This window comes from Rousettus aegyptiacus, unplaced genomic scaffold, assembly GCF_014176215.1.
Source record: "Rousettus aegyptiacus isolate mRouAeg1 unplaced genomic scaffold, mRouAeg1.p scaffold_m13_p_4, whole genome shotgun sequence".
NCBI lineage: Eukaryota > Metazoa > Chordata > Mammalia > Chiroptera > Pteropodidae > Rousettus > Rousettus aegyptiacus.
The window spans coordinates 43,716,495-43,743,310 of NW_023416307.1; the positions used below are offsets into that span (position 1 = coordinate 43,716,495).

The following is a 26,816-nucleotide window of genomic DNA, read 5'->3' on the forward strand; positions in this document are numbered from 1 at the left end:
TTCTTGCCAGGGCACCACAGGGAGGTGTTTGGGTGGTATTGAATGACTCACTGCCCAGCTACTTAATAGAATCACCAAGGGGCCCACGTTGCTCAATGAAGCATGGTGGGAGCCCAGTGGTGCCAGCCAGGTCAGGAGCCAACGCCGTTTTCTGTGTGACTGTCTCCCTCATACCTGAGGAGAGAGGACATTAAAAGTCACTGCCATCCACTAGCCTAAAAGAGAAAAGTTCAAAGGAAACAGAGAATACTTCTCTCCTCCCATAGAATCTCATCCCTTTTCTGCTCTCAAGATCCCAGAAGGCCTACCTGGGAGGAACTTTTGGATAAAATCTCAAACAATCATCTCCCCTTGCAAATTGGAAAGCTGAGGTCCAGAGAGAGGCATGCGCTTCTCAAGGCCACACAGCTGTGTGACAGAGTTGAGAACTGAGTCAGCGCATTTTCATTCTATGTCCATTAAAAGAACATCATGGTCTAGAACCAGGCAAGGACCGATAGAGAAGGCAGTATGAATAAATTTACACTTAGTTTTTATTTGTCGGTTTAGTTAAAAAAAAAAAAATTTTTGAAGTGAAAGTCATATAACATAAAATAACCACTTTAAGGTAAAAAGAAACCAAAGGCTGCCCAGTAGATAATGAGGCTTCTCCTTGAGACCCTCCATCTTCAGTAAAGTTGTAAAACTCGCTAAGGCCTGAGTGCAAGTGGGTTTTTGTGAAGACCAAGAAAGGAATTTAGCTTTGCTCCTTGAACTGCTGTGGGGCAGAACTAAGCACTACACTCAGAGGAAAGGGCATGAGGCTGAGCAAGGCATGATGACACACTCATGGAAATTGGGCTATGGATTCAAGGCTCTCCTGAGGCTTGGCATTGGGGTTTGGGTCAAGTTTAATAATAGGATCTTTGAGGGCCTGAGCTAAAATCTGGGTTGCACATAACTGGACATGTGCCATGAGGGCCGTGCCCTGGGCAGTGCCACTGATGTGAGCCAGTGTCCTCGTAGCAAGAATACAGTGATTTGCAGCCCTGGACTCCATGTAGTCCCCACCTCTGCAGTCGCACTACTAGAACTGGGATCTCAGCACTGGTTCACGGTCGCTCCCATCAATTGCTGGTTCAGAGGACCTTATATGGCAGCCAGACCCCTGGAATGGCACCCATGAATATTCTGTTGTTAAAAGTTGAGAACTTGTGCAGGAACAGGTCTCCCTCAGGGCCTAGTGAACCTCTGCTCTTCTGCTCAGTTGCCAGGTGATGTGCTATTTACTGGCTTGGAGTACCAAGCCAGTAAGATCAGTATGAGGCTTAGAGCTCTGCCTGACACAGGTAGCTTTGTATCTGAGAGAATGCTGCTCTTCATAAGGGGTCCATGCCCTTTGGCCATGTCATCTCACTTCTTGAATTTGATCTTAAGGAAATCAACAAAAACATAAAGCTAAATTTCCTAAGATGTTCTGTACAAAATTACCCACAACGCTAAGCAGCTGGAGACATAAAATTGCAACAATAGGTTGCACTTGTATTGTGAATCACCACAATGGCATTTCTACAGCCATAAAATAAAGATTGGAGCAATATGGCAAGTGTTCATAATATTAAGCAAAAACATAGACTGAGTTGACTTTGTGACATGATTGCAACTATGTAAAAATGTGCTTTGTATATGGACGAGAAGATTGAAGAGACCACGGAAAATAAAAATTGCAAAAAATAGAAGAACCTTAGGTAACTTTTTCTTTAATATCATCTTTTATATCATCGTCTTAGTATTTCAATAGGTTCAAACCTGTATTCTTATCCAGCCGTTTATCTACATCTGTTTTCCCCACCCAGTTAGATTTCATGCATCTGTCTCTATCAAGATATTTATAGTTATGTTTGTGCTGACTTGTTCCTACCTTACTTACCATGTAGATCCTTCTGTAAGTAAAAACCACACCATACTGGACAAAAAGTGGCTAAACAGTAATGTTCCAGGCTGCTGTTGTTTGGGAGATGTTTAATGACACTGCACTGGAAGCATCACTGTGCTTGCAAATGGAAGATGCATTTTCAGTTTGGACTCTGATCAGGAAGAAACTCTTCCCACCAAAAGGCTTTAAAATCCTTCCCAGCAATCAGCATGCAGAGACCAGAGCTGCCAGGACTGATGAATCCTGATCCTCACTGAGAAAATGCAGCTCCAGCACCATTGGTGAACAAGATAGTATTCCTGCGTGATCGGTGAGCAGAGCAGTGCTCCTATGTGATCGGTGAGTAAGACAGTGCTCCAGCACGATCCATGAGCAGCTGCAGTGTTAGTGGGGCTGCCGGTCTCAGGGTGAGCAAGCACAGACTAAGATTTCTACGTGAACAGTAAGTAGAGTCTAGAACAAGTGATGGACATTTCGGTCCATATTAAGCCACGAGGAACCAGAGATCTACGGCCCAGAGCAGAGGATATGAATTGTTCCCTCAGGGACTTTTCCCCTAGCCCTAGCCACCTGTTTGACAAATTCCCCCAAATCTTTCCTAATTTGGTACCAGAACTCATAGTACTGTCCGTGTACGATTCATTTTCTATAGGACCATGCAGGGGATGGTATTTAAATCTCAGTTTGGAAAGTGTGCTCAAGTATCCTCAGCATGTCATCATAAAGTACCAGGCTAAAGGACATCAGGGATCACTCCACAGACACCTGGATCAGGTGAGGGTTACCTGATATCTAGAATCAGACTTCAGCATCCTGAGCAGGCAAACCTGGGAAAGCAACTGCCCTGGAGAATTTTGTTGGAACAGGCTTGCATCTTTCTGAATGAGCTATGTCTATGGGATGAGGAAAGTTCTTAATTATCATTTTCATAAAAGCATCACAGAGGAGAAGGATCCATCAGGAAATGATATCATGGGCTGCTTTGAGGAGAGGACTGCAGGATAATTGGGGAAAGAGGGGGAGGAAGACTTTCGCTGAATTCCCTTTCTACTTATCTATTTTTTTAACTATTCATTATCAAACCAGATAAATAGGTGAATAATAAATGAACAGTTATTTAAAATTAAATAAAATGAAAATCTATAGAGATTTCCTGATGATGTTTTAGGTTGTGGTAAAATTAAAGGGCACCAAGAAGACTCCTGATTTGCATAATAGGACCTGAGTTTGTTATTCTAAATTCACTCTCTAGTGAAAATAATATCTCACTATAAAATGCTCACATACACTCTTAAAAAGAAAGAAGAAATTCATTTTTATCTAATACGAATCCAAAATGAATTCTGGATTCATTAGAGGGGCAAGGCAGCAACTAGTTCCTCCATGACTGGAATTGTATCTCTGTGGCTCCAAGGATCCATGTCTGCACCATGGAAAGAAAAAACTGGTGGGAAGCAAGATTTGCTACCAAGATTAACAGCACCAGTTCCTCTGGTTCAGCCCTCATGGTCACGAGGCAGGAACCCGGTGTGAGGATTAAGCTCAAGTCCCTCAGGATCTTGCTACAGAGATGGCCATGCTGGGCAGTGAACCAAAGTTAGCCCTACTGACTAGAAATAGGGCCAGTACACCGAGGAAGCTCATTGCTATGCCTGAGAGTGCTTCAGGTGTTTCCACAGGCAAGGAGTGATCCCTGCTCTCCTCCTAAGCCACTCTGCAAAGACCCCATGCCTCTGGTGTGGTGGTGCCATGATGCGGCAGACCATGAAGAGAAAGATAAAGAAGCAATAGAGGAAAAACCAGGGAGGAGGCCACTGATCTGTTATCGGCAAGGAAACAAGGGCAGGTGTGTGAACAATAGACGCCTAACAAAGGACAGGCTCCCTGAGATGAGATGGCATCACTGTGTCTTTCTTTGCCTTTCAATCCGGGCTGCATTTTGATAACCTCCTGCAAAGCAAAACAAAACAAAACAAAAACAAACAAACAAACAAACAAAAAACAAAACCAGAATATTAGGTTTCTTAATCCATCTGAACAGAATGAATTGTGCACAAAAAAACCTGAGACAAAAAGAGAAATGAACCAAAGTGACCAGTATGATCCTCTCCTGGGGAAAAGGTTGCTAGTTGATCAAAAGCATCTTCAAGACCCAATGGCACTTAAATCCTGGGGTCTAAGTGGCCATTTGGAGACATAGGCCTGCAGACCCTGGGAAGGGGAATAGGACCCCCCAGAGCTGCTTGGAGAGGGAGAACTTTCCTGATGTCACCGAAATGGAGAAAACAATTCCTCTCTTCCCAATTCTTCCTGTACCTGCTATCAGATCACTCTGCCTACATCCCAGCACTGATCACCTCTCCTGGACACTCCAAAACCCACAGCAGCTCTGGTTATCTTTTACTTGGCTCTCTTCTTCCCTCTGGCATTTGGGGCCTCAAAAATCTGGAACTAACCTGTTTCATCACAGCTCCCTCCCTCCCAGCCACACACATCTAGCCTTGCCCATCTCTCCACAGAGACCAAGCACGCCCCAAGCTTATCCCATCCCCACCAATTTGCTCACGCCAGCCCCTCCCCCAGAAACCATTTCCATACATTCCAAGCTCTCAGTATTTCCTTTTGAACTGCTAGCTTTTCTTCACCCCCATGTCATCTCTTCAATGACAGCTTTACTTGTCCACTGCTCTTCACACCTAGCCAAGAGGAATTTCTCTCTCATCTCACCTCTAATATCATTTCCTCCATGTTTTTCTTGAGGCTCCTAATTTTCTCCTCATTTTGTTCATTGCAAACTTCTCATAGCTTTGCTCTGGACAGTAACCTCAGGGTAGTCCATAATGGTGGATATGCAGGTGATCACCTGTGGATCCTGGAGGAACTGACTTGAGAGACAGAGCTCATGATCTCTGGGAGAACACAGGCTGGCTGATGTCTGCCAAGTTTGCTTTAGGTGGAGAGCTGGGCTGGCTGACCTGTTTTCTTGTTGCTCCAAGGTTTCATGCATATGAATCTATGAATAGGCAAAGCAAAAGGCCACACTAAGCATCTTTTCTGCTCCTATCCCCCATCTCAGGTTCGGGAAGATCCCTTGGGGATCAGTGTTTTAAATCAGCCCCATGGCACGCTGTGGAAAAGCACTCCTTCCAAGAGCTGACTAATGCCGACCGGCCTTTCTCTGTTGCTTTCTGGGCAAGCTGTGTTTTTCCTCTGCATCCTCCTGAGTTTCTCAGTTCCTCTGGCCTGCCCTGCCCTACACAGGTAAATTGTCTGAAGAGTGTTGTCCTTCTCCTAGGAGTGCTCCAGAGGCTTCTGGCTTGCCTGGAACTCCAGCACAAGGCTTTTTCCTTCCCACTCTGCCTTAGGTCCTGCCTGCTTGCACCAGGCAGGGCCCGGGCTGGGAGTTCTGCGGTCATAGTCACGAGGAGGAGCCGAGAAGGGTGCACAGTCGGGAAGGAGGGCAAAGAGCGAACCCTCTCCTCAAGTATCCTTCAGGGAAAAGAGAGAATTTGACTTGAGCTTGTTTTCTGGGTAATTCGGCATTAGACAGCAATGAGGCCTGGGATCTTGCCAAATCTTTGTTTTGTTTTGTTTTGTTTTGTTTTGTTTTCTCTCCTCCAATCAGCCCAGGCCATTGGGGAGTGGTAGGGCATGAAGGGGGTGGGGGTGCACACACACTGGGGCTGAGAGGGCATGCTGAGCCTGCAGAAGTGGCCCATTGAGAGCTCCAACTCACAGCGGAGGGGCGGGTGGCACCCCAGTCTACCACCACAAGGGGAGCTCTGTCCTGTGGGCACAGGGCTCCGTCCCAGCCCCACAGGCTGGGAGAGAACAACATTTCCTTATAAGGCCCCGACCGCCTTGCCAAGGCTGGACGCTCTGACAGACTGTAGCTTTCCATTCTCCTTGCCCAGCTCCAGCGCAGGCCTTGAATGTAGCCCTTGTTGTCAGGCCCCTCCTCTCCTCCACGGCCCCCACCCCATCCATTTCCATTCCCTGCCAGAGCCAGCCTCACTGAGCTGGATAAACAGCCCAAAGGCCTCTCCCAAGCAGGGCCTGCCTGGCTCAGGCCTGCTGGAGGCAGCACAGGGTAGCAGAATGAGCAAGAGGACGCAGGGTTCAGCAGCCCCGCAGTGGCCTTACCCTCTGTTTGAGGCTTTAGTGAGGGTCCCGAGTTCTGTGAGCCTGTTTCCTCGTCTGGAAAAGAGAGATCTAATTGTCATGGGGTCTAAATTCTTCAAAGCCTTTTCCAGTCGAGCTCCCTTCACAGCTTTACCTGTATTAGCTATCCCATGGTAGGGTTCTCCAAACACTTCCCCTCGCCCCCCAGGAGCACCACGCTTTCTCAGGCTGCCAGGACTTTGTGCATATGGCATGACCCTGATTAAATGCTCCTGGAACTCAACCTGTAGGCCTCACCCTAAGTATGCCTTCCTCCCTTCCCCAGGAAAAAAATAATAATCTTTCTTCTTTCTCTCTTCTCAACATTTGTATGCACCTCTCTTAGAGCCTTTCTATTTTGCAATTGCAATGATTTGTTTACATGCCTTTTCTTTATTAGCTGGTGAGTGATCTCCTTGAGGCTCAAAAGGTCTCTCTTCCTTTTTATATTTCAGAGCTCTACCACAGAACCAGGCATGTAATCAGAGCTTCATGAAAGATCATTGTGTAAATGCCTGAATATACAATGATGGGCAAGCTCAAGAGGGATGGCTGATGTGCAAACACTTTGTCAACTATAAAATCCTGATCACCTGTGAAGGACAACTGTCATCTCAAGCTGCCATCTATCCCCAAATCGACTCTTTGTTACACCATCAAAACAACCCCTTTTCCTGTCTGCCAGGTTCAGTATCCTGGTTCCCGGCCCACTGCAAGCCCTCAGGTGCTTAACATCTAATCAATAAGACATTATTATTCCTTAGAATTGCAGTAGTAGGGGCTAAGAGGGCCTTTGGAAATTACCCCTTCATTTCCACACTGACCTCTTCCACTCACATGGTACATGGCCAAACAAGTGAGTTAAATGAAAAGGCTCCAAATGTTCAGCCCCACCTTTCTTATCATTTATACATTCTAGGTTCCCACAGCACTCTCAGAAAAAAAGAAACCTGTGACTTTAGAAGTTAGAAGCACACCAATTAATCTAATCTCAACATCTGACAGTTGAGGAAACTGAGCTCCCTAAAAGAAAAGTGGCTTTCTTAACATTACACGAGTCATGCACAGAATCAGGACCATACCTGAGGTTCCTGACTCCTGCCCACAAAAGCTCTCCTGCCCCTGCATATTTTCCTGCTTAGGGCAGAGCGATAATGAATGTAACTGCATACTTTGTCGAGCTGAGTTCTTATGGGTCTGGGATGTGTCAAGTTCCAAATAAAGAATCTCAGTCTCTGCCAGAACAAATCTTTCCGAAATGGAGAATTGCGGATTGTCAGGTCAGTGATTTGCAAGCACAGCGCAGTTAAGTACTATAGCGAGACTCCATACTCCATGATCTTAGCAACAACTTTAAAAAGAAAAATCTCATTCTGGGATGAAATACCCTCTTTTTCATCTATGTACTCTTTTGCTCAGGAAAGATGTTTGTAGATCAAAGCCCGAAGTTGGTCATGAACCCTGTTCTAACACTATTTGCCACAGAGCCAAATTCAGGATATAAGGTGGGTCTATCTTTGGCACCATCTAAGAGAAGTTAACCACCTGAATACCAAAAAGACCTTATTATAATGAGGTTTCTCCTAGAAGATGCCTGAGGTCAGATCCTACTGGAAACAAGAAGTAGAAGGAATATTGGGCCAGAGAATAGAAGATCAAACTCTGCTCCTAACTCTGACACTTGAATGTGAAACCTAAAGCAGGCCAACTGTCTTTGTATGTCTCAGTGTTCTCAGCTACAAAATGGGAACAGCGTCTCCAAGGTCATTTCCAAAAGCAATAAAGATTAGATCAATTAAGATTATGAATACAAAAGCGGTTTATGAGCAATAAACAAAGTGCCTAAATAAGTGCTAACTATTAATAAGCAGAGGTTCTCCCCTTAGGGTTGTTCTTCTGGGTACAGAAGAGAAAAAAAGCTTCCTTTTCCAGGATGCGGTAACGTTTTTGCTCCATCCCCCAGCTCCCTCGTGGCCACTGGCAGCTCACTATTGCTGATCACTTTCCAGGAAATCAAGAGAGGGGTGGGGCTACTCCTGTAAGGAGTTGCTTCAGGAAGCTGGACAGCAGACAAAGGGAGCCTTCTCTCATCATGCAGTCCCCTCCTCCTTTTTCCCAGGTATAAAGAGAAAGTGTTCACCAAGTCCAGGCTCAGAGCAATCTCTGGGTGAATTTGGGAAGACATTTCTCTTTTCTGAGACTCTACGTCCGAATATGTAAAATGAAGAGGTTGAATAGATAGCATGTAAGTTTAGGGGTTAACAATGTAATTTATTGCCAAAAAGAGATACTTTTGAAAGCAAAAACACATATATTTTTAATAATTATACTAGAATGACCACAACAAATAGGACCGTCCCAGGTAAATAAAGCCCTGTTTCAACTTGCACAATTACTGGGAAAACAAAATTACCTTGAGAATAAGAAATCTCAATTCCCTCAGTGTTGTGTTGGCTACGCTGAATTTTTGACTGGTTCTGTAGATTGTTTTTACATTATTCTTAGTCACCAAGGGCAAACTCAGTATTAAGTCACATATAAAAAAGAGCCTGAATATCATAAAGCACTTCTACATTCTTTATCTTCATGCAACAGCTCTGTGAGGCAAGCATACAAAGTTGTTAATCCCATTCTAGAGAGTTTTTTTTTTTTTTAATAGGCCTAAAGATAGTCAAGGACTTGTCCAAGGTTGTGAAGCAAAGGAGAACATAGCCATGCCTTAGACTTTTTGCCCTGTGCTTATTTTGTTAGGCCAGGATAGAAAAGAGGGCACTTAATTTGCAAACACAGACTGGCTTTAGGCCAGCCACCTTCCTTCCAAATAGCTCCTTCTCTATCCATAATAATGACAGTCAAAACATAGAAAACTTTTAGACTTGCCTCCCAAAGCTTGAGGTTGGCCAGCATCTTAAGAATCAGCTAAATTTACAGATGAAGAAACCAAACCCAGAGAGAATGAGCTGTCTAAGATTACCCAACAAGACCCACATTCAAGTAGAATTTAGATCCCCAAACTCCTCCTTTAGAGCTCTTTCAGTATTAAGGAAACACAAATATACTTAGAAAAGTAAACATAACATATCTTTTCATCATATTTCAAAGACTCATAAATCACCTTTTGATTTTCTAATGTTGAGGAGCCTCAAGCTATTACTTACTGTCTTCCTTTAGTTTGGGGAAGTGAGGATGGAGAATATTTAAGTTAAAGGCCACATCTTATTTCCCTTCCTAGAATTTCCAGTGAAAACTAAATGAAGTTTCTTCGTGGGCAAAGTTCTCATAATTCAAAATGTTTACCAGAGTCCTGAGGGCAAAACCAAAAGGAGCTTGCCATGAAAAGATCAGCAAGCACTTGGAAAATAATTAAGGAGACTGGGTTTGAGTTCAGCTTCAGCTAATAATTCGCGGCACTACCTCGATCAAGTTATTTCCCCAGTCTGGACCTCAGTTTCTTAATCTGTGAAATAAAAGAGATTAGGTAATATCTAAACATTTTTGCTAAGAATTTTAAATATTCGAACTCTAAATGCAGATGTTTTTAAGTGAAGGACTGATCAATTTCTTTTCTGTCTGTTAGCTGCATTGGAGTCACTGCCTAAGAGAGATTTTGTCATAACATCTTTCTGGTGGCTATTTCCTGCCCCTTTGCCCTACTATTGATTAGCTCATGTAACTACTTGTGCCAACTAAGTGAAGCAAAGAACAGCTCACCCACTCCAGTTAAAAATAAGTTAAATCAGAGGCATTAGACAAGTTGCCTGATTGGCTGATTCCTCATAAGCTCAAAGCCTTATCACTTCTTTCTTAATTTCTTGCTATGCTGAGGTCATCGTTACATATATTTCTTTAAGGAAGTATAACTACGAGGCAAAATAAGAACTCCATGACATTCATTGATGTCACTGTTTGAGGCCAATAACCCTGAAAATGGAGGAAAACTTCCCAAAAGGCATATACTTGTTAATATTGAGGACCACCAACATGACTTGTAGGTCTGAGCTAAAGATTCAGATGCTGGATGCCCATCGTGTTAGTCTTCCTTTTATGGGGGAGCTGAAGCTGGTTACAGTGAAATTCAGCATTTCTACTCTACCTCACCCTTTTTCTTTTCATATAGCAAGTTCTTATTCAGTGGAAAACCCATCCTATCCTTTATGCATTAAACAGACTCTTCCCACATAGCCAAAGAGGCAAACATATGTCCTGGGCCTGGTCTGCATATGAAGATGAATATTAACAAAAACAAGTCAATTTAATTCCTCACCATCAGTTTTCTGTTTTCAGGAAAGATTACCTTGCCCCACTGGAGTTTACTTAGTTGATTAAATGTGAATCTTCTAGGTGACTATCCTGCCCATATATGGAGAGAGCTAGAGAGAAGGAAACCTTATGATATTATCTGAGCCCCTGGATACAGCCAAATGTAAAGCAAAACTACTCTTAGGCTTTTCTGTTACTGAACTAATAAATCCCCTCTTTGGTTTAAGCTAGTTTGAGTTAGGTTTCTGTAATTTGCAATCAAAAAGAATCCTGACTCTTGTTAACTTCTTATTAAATTCTTCACAGAAACTCTGAATACAGAGCTGAAAGAACTTGTAATGTGTTCAAGTCCACTTATACAGAGAGAGATCGAAAAGATCTTTTCAAGGTTACCCAAAGAAGTTACAGGACTAGAATGTCTATCTCTGAATTGGTCTAAAAGATCCCTCAGAAGTCACTTAATCCAATCCTCAAGTTGATTATAATGTTAATTCTACGATGCAAAAAATAAAATAAAATAAAAAATAAAAAACAGAAAAAAAGTCACAACTTTAAGAGTTCATTCTCTTCAAGAGCCTTAGAAATAACACAGCCTCTAGCCCCCCAAAAGTATTCTGATCATATATGTGTCATCTTTTTGTTTTTCATAGCACTTTTATTGCTATAATAATTCCAGAATATGCCTAGTTCAAATCCCATTCACTGTTTACTTACAAACTGTATAAACTTGGACAGGTTAGTTGTAGTATTCTGCATTAGTTGCTTCGTCTATGAAATGGAGGTGATAAAAATAATGTTTGCTTTACAAAACAGTTATAACTATTGACAAAATCCATGTATTTAGCCCAATGGCACTCAACAATTTTGATTATTACTATTAGTTTATGATTTTTGTAACAACACTTAAGAGGCAAAACAGCTTATAGATGAGAAAGTCAAGGACCGGAGAGGATAAAGGACATGCCTAAGGTAACATGGTAGTTAGAGGAAGAACTGAAACCAAGTCTCAACTCACATGATTCTGACTTTAAATCGTATTCCATAAACCAATTTGTCATTTCAGGTAGTCTTCGCTCATTCATACATTCATTGACTCTATCATTATTTTATGTACTCGTTAATTCAGCAAATGTTTCCTGAGAACAATGAGTCCTTTTCAGCCTTAGGATCTATCATTTAAAGATCAGGTTCCAGTTCACTAATTCACTACCGAGGCCAAGGGCAAGTGACTTCTTCTCTTTGGGTGTCAGTTTCTTCAACAGACTGGAAAAGTTGTCTCTAAGCCTCTTTCCATTGCAAGCTCCTATTTGTTGTCTTCAGTGCTACAGCTTTGGGGGATAAAAAGATACAATCATGGTGCTTGCCTAGAGGAGCCACAGCCAAGTGGGAAAACCAAATATACTTGATGTGGATTTGCTCCACTATGCTGGAGAACATACAACACATGTCGCTTAAACAATATTTCTTAATCAAATAAACATGATGTGGCTCCCACATGCCAGGGTTCACAGGAAGGTTGATTTTGGGGGTATTCTAGGGGGGTACTTTCCCCACCCCTAAATGAATGACCATGTACAAGAACTTCACATTTTGCTTCACACTGGAGGCCCTTGGCTCAAGGAAGCCTGTACAAATGTTTTGTTTGGCCCACAGTGTTTTTAAAAAAGATTTAACTTAGCTTTTAGCAGCTGGTAAGTTTCTCATTAAAACTCAGATTTCTGACTTCTCTTGAAAAAGCATAAGATCTACTAATATATTGACAACTGACTTCTTGGAGCTCTGCTCTCTCAGAGGTGATGCATCTCTCCCTAATTAGAGGTGAACTTTTGACTTTATTTTGAGTCACACTGTATCAATTCAAGGGAAATGTCCATCACAGCTTTTCTATCATGAGAATTTAAAATATTCATGGGGGAGGGTGAGAGGGAAATGAAATGTTTTGTAATAATCTGAACACACACACAGACACACACACACATGCACGCACACACATACAATATATATATATGTTTTAGATTGAGAAATTTAAGCTTCTGGACTTAATTAGGTGTTAATTTAAGCCAGGCTCCAGCATGCTTTGATATTTCATTAGGAGAAATTTTTCTAGACCTAGACAAATCGTTTATAAATGTTATCTACTTTTCCCCAAAGGGCATTTGAGTTGGGTCTAGGTCTTACTGTGATGTACTGATAACCTGACTCTCTGAAGAAAAAAGTCTTGATTTTTAGAGTTTGCTGAATTCCATGTGTAAACATTCCCACCATAACTAAATACAAGGATGGTTTAACAGCTAGCTCACAACATTTCTGAGATGTTAGCAATTCATCTCATGAGCCAGTACAAGCAGACTCAACACACCAGGCCTACCTAATTCCAGAACACAAGAATACAAAAATGCTACTTTCCTCACTCTAAACTCTGTGGAAAAGATAGAATAAATATGAACTATAAGCCATGCCTACTTTCAGGGGCATTTTTGTCTGGGTCAGGAAATAAAGCTAACACCTTTGAAATAATAAGAGGACGTTTCAAGAAGAATTAGTAACTTCTTCAATATCTCTGCTTGAATGTTCACTAAGACTATCAAATTCACTACATCCAAAATAGGTTTCTCGGATTTCCTCCCAAAGCTGTACTATATCTCTTCAATCTCTTCATCTCAATAAATAACCTTCCATCGAGTTCTCAAGCTTAAAGATTAGGAGTCATTCTTGATTCCTTCATATTTCTCAATATTCCTGTTTAATCGAGAAACAAGGTGTATCTACCTCCAAAATTTATCTTAAACTGCCCATATTTCCGCATCCCACTGCGTCGCCCTAGTTCAACCCTTTTCCACCTCTCTCCCTGCTCCTGGTATCTCGACTCTCTCAGCTCTTCCTTACCATTGGCCTCTGCCAGTTATTTTCACTCTTAATCCCTAAGCACTTGCCATGGTTAGATCTTTCTCATTCTTCAGATATAAGTTTAAATGCCACCTCCTTACAGAAATTTTCTCTGCCCATCCTGTCTAAGGTAGCTCTTCCTACCTGACCAGTAAGTCCCCATTCCATCAACCTGTCAATTATCATATACTTTGTTTACTTGTTTATGGCTCGTCCCTTCCTCCACACACAAAATATAAATTCCATTATGGTAGGAACCTTTTATGGCTTGTTTTTGCTTTATGCCTTCAGCCTCGCACAGTGCTTAACACATAGGAGGCATTAAATAAATAGTTGTTAAGTAAATGAATGAAGAAGCAAATGAATAAATGATAAAGGTAAGGAGAGGAGATTTGACATTTCAAAGTTCTCTTTTAGCTCTAACACTGTAGGAGTCTGTGGCTTTAAGAATGTATTTTTGTACTTTCTGATGTGAATCCAACTCTTAAAATAGAGTGGAATTCATGGGGGTGGGGCGCAGATGAATGACAGCACCAGCAGTCAGCAGTAATCAGAGGTGACTCCCTGGAAGAAGTGGAAATACGCTAGGCTTTTCAAGCCTTCATAATTACTTACACAAAAGACATCTGTCATCTTATAAAAAGTCTCACTCTAATCGTCATTTCCATTGCCAACTACTTGACTTCATTTTAAATGTGATCATGTTTATGAAAACTTGATGGGATCACTTTTCAGGAACGTCTAGCTTCTAAACTACTGTGTCCTTGAATTGTGTGTGTGTTTGTGCAAGCATGTGTGTGCATGCACACACACGTGCTGATTACTGAGTTTAATTTAACAGATAAAGAACATGCAGATTTTGCCCAGAAACCCATCGACTCGACCCCCTTGGCTGGCTTGATATCTGCAGGAAGGATCTGTTCCACGCCTCAGAGAAGACCCGCTTAGGACAGGAAGTGAGTCATCTGTGTTCCACAGAGGACCTATCACAGGTTGAACTATACTAAATGTGAAACAGATTATACTGGAACGAATCATGTCATATTTGTTCCCTCCCACACTGTGGGACATTTCATAACCCATTGGTACTTTACCCTGAAACTCTCAGAGGTAAACAGGTCTTTAAAATCACCTGTCTGACCCTTGTGTTCTATGGAGGGGGAAACTGAGGCCCAGAGAAGGGTAGTGACTTATCCAAGTTCACACAGCATACGTAGAGCAGAACCATCATTAGATCCCTATCTTGAAGGCCCAGCAAATGTTCTATAGAACGTTTTATATTGTTCATATACTACATCCAAGCTGAGTTTTCTAAGAGAAAACCTAATTTATTCTTTTGTTTAATGTTTATTGTTGAACTATTTGTTGACTTTTTATAATTGAAAAATAAAATTTTAGTAGCTAACCTCTACTTATATTGGCGGCGGTGGTGGGAGGGGTCCTAGGACATCCCAAGGGTATCCAGCTTAAAATGCTGAAAGAAGTATTTACATAATGAAATATAAAATTGAACAGCAATTTATAACAAGAGGTAAATGCCATTGTAATAATCAGTAAAGAACTATGTCACTTTTAAAACAACAGAAGAACAGATTCTTCTCATTTTGATCTCTGTAGTTAAGATTTAGAGATCATCTCTTGTGGTTTTCAGCAACTTAAATTTGTTTTGAGATGTGAAAACCATAGAAGGATGCATGCCAATCTGTTCAACTGTTACACACAAAAGACTGGAGACTAGAGAGAGGCTACTAACTTAATAAAAGAGAGAGGGTTTTTTTTCATGTGTTAAGTGATCAGTTGGAGTTTAGAGAGTAACAGTGTTTCAAGACACATACATTTAAACATCAAGGTACCTAACAGGGAAACAGGAATCATTTGTTCAGTTTCTTTACAACTAGTCTGAAAAGATACACCAGGTTTTTTCAAATTGCAGGAAGAGTTAGAAATAAAACCTTACTCTTTGCAGATCTCCATTTATCCCTCCCGGATCCAACTTTCTTCACAGTCACAGCTGCCAGCAGGCGCCTACTGTCAGGGAGGAGAGCAATGAGCCTGGAGTCAGGAGCCCTTTTGCAGAGTTGGTTGTGAGCCAGCTTTGGAACCTTAGACCAGTGCTTCTCAAACTTGCAGTGTCTAGGGATCATATGGGGTAGTTTCTAAACTGTAGATCCCTAAACCCACTTCCAGAGAATCTAATCCCAGAAGGCTGAGGTGGCTCCCAAGAATCAGCATTTTAACCAGCACTCCTGTTTCATCCTAATATAACTAGATGGTGGAACGAACACACCACAACCCTGACAGCTGTAGGCAATTTTTTCTCTTTTCTCTGGGCCTCAATTTCCCCATGTGTGGAATTAAGACATTGGACAAAGATCATCACTAAGATCATTTCCTGATTCATGCAATGGAGATCTTATGATTTGCGAATGGCCTAGGTTCCTACTTTGCTCCGAGTTACCTTGGTAGCCCAAACAGGCCCAGTGCTTACAGAAGCATTTAATTCAAATACAGATACTCATTTACCCAGAGCTCAATGTGAACCTTGGAGGGGTTCAGCAGTTCCCAGCCTATCCTCTCCTCTGCATGGCACCCATGGTGGGCTGTCTGTGACTTACTCTTGTCTTTACAACTGCAGGTCCTCGAATGGTGCTGCCCCAAGCCACCATCTGTCCTCAGGCAGGAATATCTAGAAAGTACCTGGTTCTCTAGACCTCTATTCCCACTTCAGATCTAGAACTCATCACACCCACCTCCTCAAGCCCACTAGACATGATGATACTCCAGATTGATTAAATTGAACTACATAGAAAAAACAAAACTTGAAAAGAGAGGCAGCAGAGATTTTCTTTTTCTTTTTCTTTCTTTTTTTTCCTTCCTGTCCTTAACATATTCTAAAGATTATATAAAGCAATTGCAAACTTTTTCTATAACTTGCCCTGGTCATGGACTCTCCTACCTATCATTATGAGTTCTTCCCCACTGGGCTCAGGTGTGTGTGCTCACCAGGCCCTTCGTAAAGTCAAAGGACTTCTACGACTACTTAATTGTTTCTTGACTCTGGACCTTTTCTCTTGAAGGCCTCTTGAGTTTTGCTTATTAAGCTCCAGTAAGTCACTCGACTTTGTTTCTTTATCTTCCTCCAGTATTTATTCTTCATACCCTTTCAGATGCAGATGGTAAGGCTGCTGTCCAGACACAACATATAAGACAGAAAAAGAGGGTCCCAGAGGAGAAGAACTCAGGTTGCTTAAGACTCTCAGTTCTCCAAGTGCAGTTGTTGGGCCCGTTGGCTGAGAGCCACTTGTGGTGCTGGGAAGAAATGATTACTGGCTGAAAAAGCACTGTCAAGTTTATTTAGCTTTTGTTGGCTGAGATTATGCACTAGCCCTCCAATCCCAAGTGCAACTATCTATGATATAACAATTTAAAAAATTGCAGAAATTAGGATTAAAATGAATCAGCGTTGTTAAATGGGATATTCCAGAAATTAACTTCTCTTTCTAGCCTTTATGAGGAAAAGAGCTTCTGGTCAACAAGAGGTATCCAGTGTTCCCAAACTGATGTAATTTCAGACAAAGGCAAAAAACAAAATACAAAAACAAAAACAAAAACCAAAAAAAAAAAACAAAAAACAAAAAACTTGACATCTTCATTAGTTTCTATGGCTTTAACATTAGTAAATGAACTATTTCTGTTAGCCTTTTGAAACACTACAAATAGTTTGAAGATACACTTTGTTGGTTTTCTCCTGAGCATCAATTCCCCTTCTTCTAGTTACCACACTATCCCCTTTTTCTTTGGGTACACCCTCCGCCACCTCAGTCCCTAGATCTCCCCCAGCTCCAGGGATGGGTTTAGATTAAAGTCAATCAGAGTCCACTTCCCCTTGGGCTATAGGACTGTTAACTAGGAATAGCATTTGAGAGGTAAGTCCAGCACTCTTTTGAAAACAGTAGGGAAAAACTGGGTTTTCATTTTCCCTGGGATTGCTACCATCCATGTTGCCATCATGAGTGATGAGCCTGAGCAGAGAATCAACATAGAAAGAAGCAAAGATGAAAGATGTAGAGCCAAAGCTGACAACAGCTCAAGAGTCTTGGGTTGTCAAACCAGAAGCTAGCTCTGCCTCTGGTAATACCTCTTTTTTGTTTTAGCCGATTTGAGCTTGGCTTTTGCCACTTGCAACCAAATGACTCTATCTGCATCCTCCTCACCCTCATTACTACCTAAACAGATCTCTGGGCTCCAGGGATTCCTGGTTGTGAATGATTAACCAAGCACCAGAAAGATCATACGAACACTTTTGTTTCATCTGCATCATCCAAATCCATATCTAATTCAAATCTCAATCTCAAATTCCTCAGATCACGGATTCATGTTTATTGAGCTCCTAGCATGTACAAAACTCTCCCGGGATCTATGGGAAGCCATATGACTCATCTGGCTCCCATTTCCCTCACAGACTGATAGGACAACTAAGAAGAGGACAAGGGACAGACAGAGTCTTCTGGATGGAAACCCGGAAAGCTTCATAAATAAGAAAGCTTTATAAAAGAGAGTCACAACTGATCTAGACTAGAACCTGTGTTCTGTCTTTTGGTCCAATATTGAGGATAAACTCAAAGGGGTCAGTGCTAATGCAGGGGCAAGCCCTAGAGGAGCGGGGCTGCTGCTGTTGGTCTTCCAGGCTCTGATATTGGGTATGTGGGGTTTCATGTGGAGACCTGGGTTCAGGTCATCCAGAGGTACACTGGGGGAATCATAAGATAAGGACTACATGCCTGTAAATTACCTCACAGTATCCAGAAGTCATAAAACAGTTGGATATCATAGAATCACAAAATGTCAAAGTCGGCAGGGACCGTGGGAATTATTCAGCCACTCCTTTGACAGATAAAAGACTGGAAATCTGAGTAGGTCAAGGCCTTGTCCAAGATCACTTCTGCAGAGTCATTCCTGGGACCCATGTCTTCAATACTGACCAGCTGAAAGGAAATATCATTATTTCAATTCTGTCCCTGCAGGTGATAGTCTGGAATTGTATTTTGATAGATGTTGTCTTTTATCTCTGATAGCTTCCTGTGCCTTGTCTTGCTTCAGCACATCCCTTGATTTTAACATGGAAGGAGCCTCTACTGGGGCTGAGAAATGCGGGCCTGGAAGACTTTCATTGGCTTTTTAGCCAACGACCATTGTTTCATTGGGTTTTTAATAAATATTACGAGATCCCCATAAGAAACTCCTGCTGGGGGTGAACTTTTCCTTGAGATCCAAATGGGCTCCTAGTGAAACGTAGATGCTACCATATAATGGGATTTGGGAAATCTGGCTCCATTGCTTGCCAAGCCACTCTTCCAGAGTTTCTATAACATAATAAATGGAAGAAATAAGTATTCTAAATACAAAAAGGAAGACAGGATGTATGCTGATGGAAAGACTTTTTTTTCAAAGCACTTGAAGGGTCCTAGGGTAGGTGGAGAAGTTGCCTTATTTTCTAATAATATTTGCTTTTCCTGGTGAAATTTTACCATTCACACCCATTCCCATATGTCTCTTGCAAAAACTTTGTGAAGAATACAAGAAAGAGTTATATTATCCTCATTTCTCAGATGAAGTAACTGAGACTCAGAGAGAAAATGTGACCTGTCCCCTGTCACCTATCTAAGAAGTGGCAGAAATGGGGCAGTCAGAACCCGGCCTGTCTCACTGGTGGTCAGCACTCATTTTACAATATCTGAGGGGTGTCTCTTGTCCACCGCCAGTTGTGAATCACTACTGGAGTTCACCAAAGAAGCCAGGGGCCTTTGCAGGAGTGACAAGAGAGGTTAGGTAGGTGGTTTCTTTGTCCTTTTTCATAAGCTGTACTTGACACTTGTAGCCAACTTACTCCTTTTTTAAATCTCTGATATCAGTAATTGGCATGACTAGAGGTAGTGTTATATAATGGAAATTAACAACAGATGTTGGAGACTGAATGAATGAATGAATGAATAAATGCATAAATGAACCAATAAATGAATTTGCTCATACATTAATTTAGTACACAAACATTGATTCAGCTGGGCACTGAAGGTGGACCAGAGACTATGTCTAAGGTCTGATCTCTGCCCCAGAGGAACACACATTCTAATAAAGGAAGAAACAGACAGGCAGACAAATAAATGACCACACACCATGACAGAAGCTGGGGTGCAGATAGGTGGATGTACTCTGGAAGCCCAGAGGAAGAGGATGTGACTAAGTGTCCTTCCCATGTGATCAAACTCTCAATCCTCTGTTAGTATGAGCTTCCCTAGGATAGCAGGAACCAGCATGACTCATCTTTCTCTCCCTTTCAAAGATTACATTGGGAACATCCAAGATCACCAGTTAATGCTTGCTGAATAAATTCTCATGGAGGAATGGTGAAAGATTCTGCAGCACAGATGACCTGAGACATGTGAGTGAGTCTGCAAAGCCCTCAAGTTACCTGTCCTAGGACAAGGACCCCAGGCATCAGAGTCTTCTCTGGGATCTGTGATCACTATCAGCTGCCCTCTCTCTCACCTGCCACAGTTATCTTGAAAGGTGGAGTAAGATCAAGCACAGGAAATATCAGTCACGGTAGCTCTCTTCATCCAACAGGGCTAGAACACCTCACCTTGAACAAGAGAGATAAGAGAATAAAATAACACCTGACACAGCCTTATCACCTGATAATACAAACTCAGTTTTTCCATTAAAAGAACTGAGAACCAGAGTCCTGTACTTTAGCTGATAAAGAGATCACAGGAAACAAAGCTATTAATTTTAATCTCTGCTGTGCCATAGCACATTTGAGTGAATATGTCTAAGGGGGGAAAATACTTTTTCTGTTGGTGGAAGTTGGATATGAATTTTTTCTTCCTCCTACCTTTCATTTCTCATACTTTGTTCATCCAATAACCTCTAGGAATTTTTAATCGCAGATATATTAAACCCAGTGGATCTGTCTATGCTATCACCATTACATAATGTCATAAATCTCTCTCCTTGGAGGACTTGGTAAAAATATTTAGAATACACTTGAAAGAACTTGAGCTAGTTAACTGCCTCTCTAGTTCTCACTGTTTTCATCTTTGAAAATTAGGAGTTGAACAGTCAGCCTTCATATTCGCTTCCAGCTTCAATACTCCAGGATCTCATGACTGAAGGGGACAAAGAGCAGGTCAGTTTTGATGACAAGGGCAGGCTTTCTAAGCACAACGGTTGCCAGATAACAGGAAACCCAGGCAACCACCACCCCTGCTTAGGACTAGGGGGCCCAGCACTGGCTTCCCCACAGGAAGTCCGTGGGGCCCACGAACATGTGTATCTGAAGCCCACATATCCTTTCCAGAGCAAATTCTGGGCACTTAGGCCCTTGATATTCTCTAAACAAATGGCCCAACATCTGCTTCCAGGCCCTAGCTGATCTCTCCTGGTTCCTCATCTCCAAAGTAACTCACAGCACCATGGTATACACACCTAGTATTGGTGCATGGTACAGGGGTGGGAGATGTTATTGATGTCTGCCTCCACATTCCACTCTTCACTGCATTTGGGAATACTTGGGAAGCAGACCAGGCTCTTCCTAAGAAAGAGCTGTCTAATGGCCACTGTAAAAGCCCAGGCTCCTTCTCAACCTTGCTTCAGGCCTCTCTGCTAGAGGTACTTGACTTTATATTTTAACGTGAGTCTTAGCACCACTTCAGCTTTCTTCTGGGCACAAAACTATCTCAGAACTGGTTTCCCTATCATTGATATCCTATCTATTTCTATAAATACATACATACATACATACATACATACATACATACATACATTCATACATACATACAAAAACAAAACACTGGAGAAAGCTTGTAGTAAAAACACCAGATGCCTAAATATACAGACCTGTCGCTGTATGAAAGAAAGAAGATAATCCTGCCAGGAAACTCGAATATATGATTTTTACTAAATATAAAAATAAAACTGCACTGATCCTCCTGACTGCCAAAGTTAAAATAGAAAAGCAGTAAATTACTGGGCTTTTATTACATGATCAAAGATATAAAGACCTATTCTTCAGAAGAGACAACCTTCTAGTAGGCATAAAATTTGACGCAGAGTTTTAGCACCTGCATGTTTATATAAGGAACACTAAGTAATGTATGAAACCAGATCTTCAATAATAGTTTTGTAGGCAATGCAGAATCATTCTCCATGCAACCATTTATTATATTGACACTTGGTAAAATCTGAGGACATGGTATTTTTTAAAAGTTGTGAAGTTTTTGCTATAGGAACGTGACCTAATACGACATAAGTGATCAAAACTGATATGAAACTATAAAATTCAGGAAAATCAAAGGAATGAACCATTTAGACCCACACTCCTCAAACTTCTCCACCTAGTATTTCTAATAGCATCCAACGGCAGAGAGAAGTCAAATTCTACCCTGAGGGATTTGGAGGTAGAGGATCAATCATGCTCCCCTCCACCTCCAAGGCAAGGTGAAATTTATTTTTTAAATTTATTTAATTTCAGCTTGCTACTTTATAATACATTTGTGCTTATTTTAAGATTAAAGTAATTTCCCCAAAATCGTTGGTGAAGTTGGTAATCACTATGGCTTTGAGTATTCTCTGGCATTGTCAAGTATCTCGTGTTTGAAAAACCATGGCTGGCTTATATTGTCTCTCATTTGTTCTTTATAATGAACTGATGAAGCAGGTATTACCCTTGTTCATGAATGGAAAAATCAAAAAGCATAAAAATTAAGTGATTTTCCCAGGAGCACATGGCACCAAAATACACAAGCCCAGTCCTTTTTACCACCTCCAGTTCCGTGATGTTAATTTTATAATTTAGGAAGTAATCAAGGACTGGACTGGGTGGTCCAACTAAGGTTTCTGGTATTATATTACTGAAGCGTAATACCCACTGAGCCTGTAAGGCCACACTGCTTCAGACTTCCAATGTCCCCACATATTTCATTCAGGCATTGATAAATGTCTCCTAATTGATTACCAGATTCTTCCAGAGAATGAGTCACCCCACACTCATCTTTCCCTCTATAATCAGTTCATGCATCATCAACTTAATGAGCCTGGAGCAGGAGATGCAACTTTTCTCCCAGGTTTCCCCAGCGGGTGTCTCAAACCCTTACAACGGTGATGGGCAATCGTCTCTTCTCCATGAAGTGGGTCATCATTCTTAAAGGTGCATGATGCAATGAGCAGGCTAGAAGACCAGAAGTCTGGAGACTCATGTCCTGGTCCTGTCTCTGCCGTCAGATGGTTGTGGGAAAACCACTTAACCCATTGGTACTGGGTGTGCCAGGGAATGATAATGAGAAGTGAGATAATGCCTGGGAAGCCTTTTGAGCTCCTCAAAAGCAAGAGGCTACTTAAACATAAGGTGTTATTACCTCCATGCCCACACCAGCCAAGGGCATCATAGTTAAGCTTCCTGAAGAAATCTCCTCTATCACTGTACAGGAAAGGACTGGCTGATCCTTCAGTTTCTCACTCAGTTGGAATTCTCATGCTTTGGAGGATTCTGGGGGAGTTGACTATCTGGTTAAAGATGAGGAGTTTTAGTGAAATAAAAACTTAAATCTTAAAAACACAGACTCTTCCAGATGAAAAGGATATTAGCAATTTAGCCCACACTCTTCATTTAGAGAAGAAAATGAGTCCAGGAATTTTCATACATAACTTCCATTCCCTGGAACCCTGCTAGGAATTGGGTAGATGCTGGGGAAGAAGATGCCTGGCATCTGGTCTTTGACTTCCTCCCTCCCTGGTAGGAAGACAAGCAAATTCACCATTTGTAGACAATGTGATAGGGGCATTATTACAAAGTACCACCAAGACTGTGACAAAGACATTCTAAGTCTTGCGAGCCATATGTCCTTGGGCAAATCGCTTCGAATCAGAGGCTCAGGAAAATGGAAACAAGATCAATTACATCATTCTCTAACATTTTTATTATGTTTGGCAGCTTGCTAATAATTTAATAAGCACTGGCTGGTTTAATTATTATAAGAAAGCAGAGAAGGACTCATTTGATTATCTTTACTCTTTAAAGAAGCAAAACCTGAGGCTTTAAGAGATGAAATCCCAGGCATGTGGCCCTGACCTGAGTCCCAGATGGGTCACCTGGAAAAGAACTAAGAAAGTAACTGGACATTAGTCCCCAATGGCCTGCCTCTGTAAGTTACTTCAAGCATTACAGCTCTATAGATGTACATATTTATCAAAAGTTTCAAGATTGCCTGGTACCAAGGAGGCTTTCGATAAGTATTTGTTATGATCAGAAAACTGAAAGGAGTGAACATTTTTCCTTCTAAACAGCAACTAATAAAATTCTTAATTCAAATGACAGTATGTTTTAGTAAGAACCATAAGTTATTTTATATTTTAATATTATAAATTATACAAATAAAACGTGAATATATGTGTACTGCAAAAAAAAAAAAATATCTAAAAACAAATGTCCATGTGATTACTCCTACTGATCCCAGCCCCTACATCCTGCCAACTCCCAGCCCTTCTCACCCTGGCCCACACCCCTCTCCCACCGCTGGTGCTTAGCAGCATCGTTTTAGCCCTTCACTCTATGCAACTAAGTATATGTGCGTGCAGAAATAGTTTGATTGTTTTGCCATTTGTTTCTTATAAAAATAGTTTAACATTGTATGCATCGTTTTGCAACTTATTTTAAACCTTACTTGTGTAGCGATCTGGCCATGACAGCTGCCCTAAATGGACTGTATCCTTGGTATTTCATCATATCACTACACCACAGTGAAGCCATTTCCTTACGAATGGCCTTTCGGTGGGTTCTGTCTTTTCTTTGTTACAGATAGTGCTGCAGCAAACATTTTTGTCTGTGCCGCCTTAGAAACACATGCACACACACACACAATGCTGTATATTGTATTCTAAGAGATAATTGCCAGATTTGACCCCGAAAGTGTTGTATTGATTTGCAGAGTAACCAACAGTGTATGAAAGGATCTCTTTTCTTATGCTATACTAATACTTGTGTCATAAATCCTTTTCAATTTTTTGCTAGTCTCATAGTAAAAATAATATGCATTGTTGATGCTAATTTACATTTCAAATATATTTCCCTTTAAAATGGGAAACGATGACAAACGTTAATACTTAAAGTATGTGTTAACCTTCTCCTAAGGAAGCATGACAGATTGAAAGATAAAGGTCTCTGTGGTCAAAGGGCCTGGTTGGCACCCTAGACCTCTTGCTGATGAGCTGGGTCTCTGATGAGTTGCTTGGCCTCTCTCAGCTTCACTTTTCTTTCTGTAGGATAGGGATAGGCAATACTTTGATTTTTCCCAGGTTATGAAGTAGTCATTATGTAAGGGTTAGCTCTGTGCAAGTGTTAGAGATTACTTGACTTTCGTAAATGAATAACCTGATGCTCAGCAAGGTGTGTTACAAGCACCAAGAAATCTCATGTAGCTACAAGAGCCCCTGCCTTATGTTGGGATATGTTTAGTTAGTTGGACTTTCTTAGCAATATGAAAAATTAGCCTTTTGAGTTTTTGTTTACTTATTCATTGGTTGGTTGGTTTTATTTTGGTTTGTTTGACTCATTTTTTTATTTGATAGAAGCACATGCACAACAAGACCTGGGTTAGTTGATCGACAGTAGGATGTTGTATTACCTAAACCCCTGACCTTCACTTACCAAGGGAAATGCTCCAATATCTTCTAAGTTAATTTCTACTGTCACAACTGCTCTATTTTCTAGAAAGCAAAGCATGTCCTAATTTGAGGAGATGGAAGATTTGATAAACCTAAGACACAATCAAATTTAATATCAGCCATGAGAGACTGTGGAGGCATGGAGGAACATTTAGATTTTAGCCAATGAACTGCATTTCTCTTTTTCAGTAACATCCCACTCTCACCTCACAGGGTCTAAGTGAATCCTAAGTGAACCCCTGGGGCAGAGAACATGGCCCAGGTTTACCTCAGTTGGCACACTGCAGACTCTAGTAGACTGGCTTATAGCAGGGCATGTGATACAAGAAACTCAATCAGAATGAACCTTGGGATTTTTGGAGAGAAATCTTGGACAGATAACTTTCGTTTTTTTCCATGGCACATGATCCTGAAAGGATTCAGACCTGAAAATTTTGACGGCCTCCTTGAGGGAAATGAGAGTCTTCAAATGGAGGTAATATACAGGAAGAGGACCTAAGACATGAGACAGTGAAACCAGATCCCAGGAACATTGCCGATGATGTTCCCTTAGAAACCTCAGTTATACAAGCTAAACAATCCACCCTACATACACATTCTCTCTCTTGCTCTCTTTTTCTAAATTTGTTATTCTATTATTTGTAATAACGGGCACTAGCGGAACCACACACACACACACACACACACATTTGTGCTCGGTGTTTCTTTCCATATGTGGAAGGCAGCATGGTGCCATGGCAGAAACCCAGGCCTAGAAGGCAGGAGAGCTACATCTGTCACTGGCTTTGTCTTTTGAGGCCTCAATTGCCATAGCTGTAAAGTGAGACAGTTGAATAAATAAGCTGGAGACACCCTTTTGCTGACACTCTGAATCTGTAAACCTGAAACTCTTTGTGCTCCTGTGACCACTGGAAGCTGAGATTGTCAGATACTGACTCTTTAAAGGATTTCATTCATTGCATTAAAGGAGGACTTAAGTGGCCACCAATGGAGGGGACCTGAAGAACATAAAAAAATCAGGTTCTCTGTATCTCCACCAGAATTGGCTTCAGAAGAGGGTTGGACTTTGCAAAAACACGGAACATTCTTCCCTCTGGGTTCCTTGGGAAAAGCTCTCAGCACCATGGAGGGTGTCTCTCCTGCTATTCATGGCTTGCCAGTGGGAACAGCCAAGAAGAAGAGGTCACATGGCTGGGACTGCTGCCGGCACAGGATGTTCCATGCAGTCGATGCTAGAGGGAAAAAAAGATTTCTTGATTCCCTACTGAGGCTTCCTATGAAAGGTGGGCCCAAGAGTTGTCAAAACATTTCTGCAATGGTCTGTGTAAAGGTTCCTATAAGCAGGATTCGAATACAATTGTTGATTGTCTCTTTTATAGGAAGTATTAAGCTAAGCATTTTCATATGTATTCTTTTTTAAACCTCACAGCAACTCTATTACACCTTAATACTACTTCTAGTTTATAGTTAGAGAAACTGAGACTCGAAGAGGTAAAGTTGAAATAACTTGCCCAGGGTACCACAGCAACTGAGCCACAGCTAATTTCACTGACTGAGGACAAGGTAAGGGCCTTCATGGCTGCTGTTTGCTTGACCTTCTCTCACCCTCTACCAAGCCATGAACAAGACACCAAACACGCAGGTCGGAAGTATGTATTCTAGTCACTGCCCTTCTCACAGCTGGGATTTTATGTACTTGTCACTTCCTTGACCAGACCATGAGGTCTTCATCAAGGCCTGTGTGATCCAGCTGTGTGGCTCCCACAGCTAATTGTACAACATATAAACGTGAAAAACAGTCCTTTTTCCTGGCCAAGTATGAGACAGTAGGGAACAAAACATGCAGGATCTGCCCAAAGCATTCAAATCCAAAAGT

General features: G+C 41.5%; 1 protein-coding gene across 1 annotated transcript; it reads right to left on the minus strand.

Annotated features, from left to right (window-relative positions):
• Positions 1 to 549: 549 nt before the first annotated feature.
• On the minus strand, positions 550 to 7,174 carry LOC107505902. Its single transcript, XM_036219748.1, is given in 4 exon segments — positions 550 to 3,865; positions 4,643 to 5,094; positions 5,097 to 5,404; positions 6,059 to 7,174. Coding segments are annotated over 3 exon segments (609 nt in total). The 5' UTR covers positions 6,292 to 7,174; the 3' UTR covers positions 550 to 3,865; positions 4,643 to 5,026.
• Between the last annotated feature and the right edge of the window lie 19,642 nt (positions 7,175 to 26,816).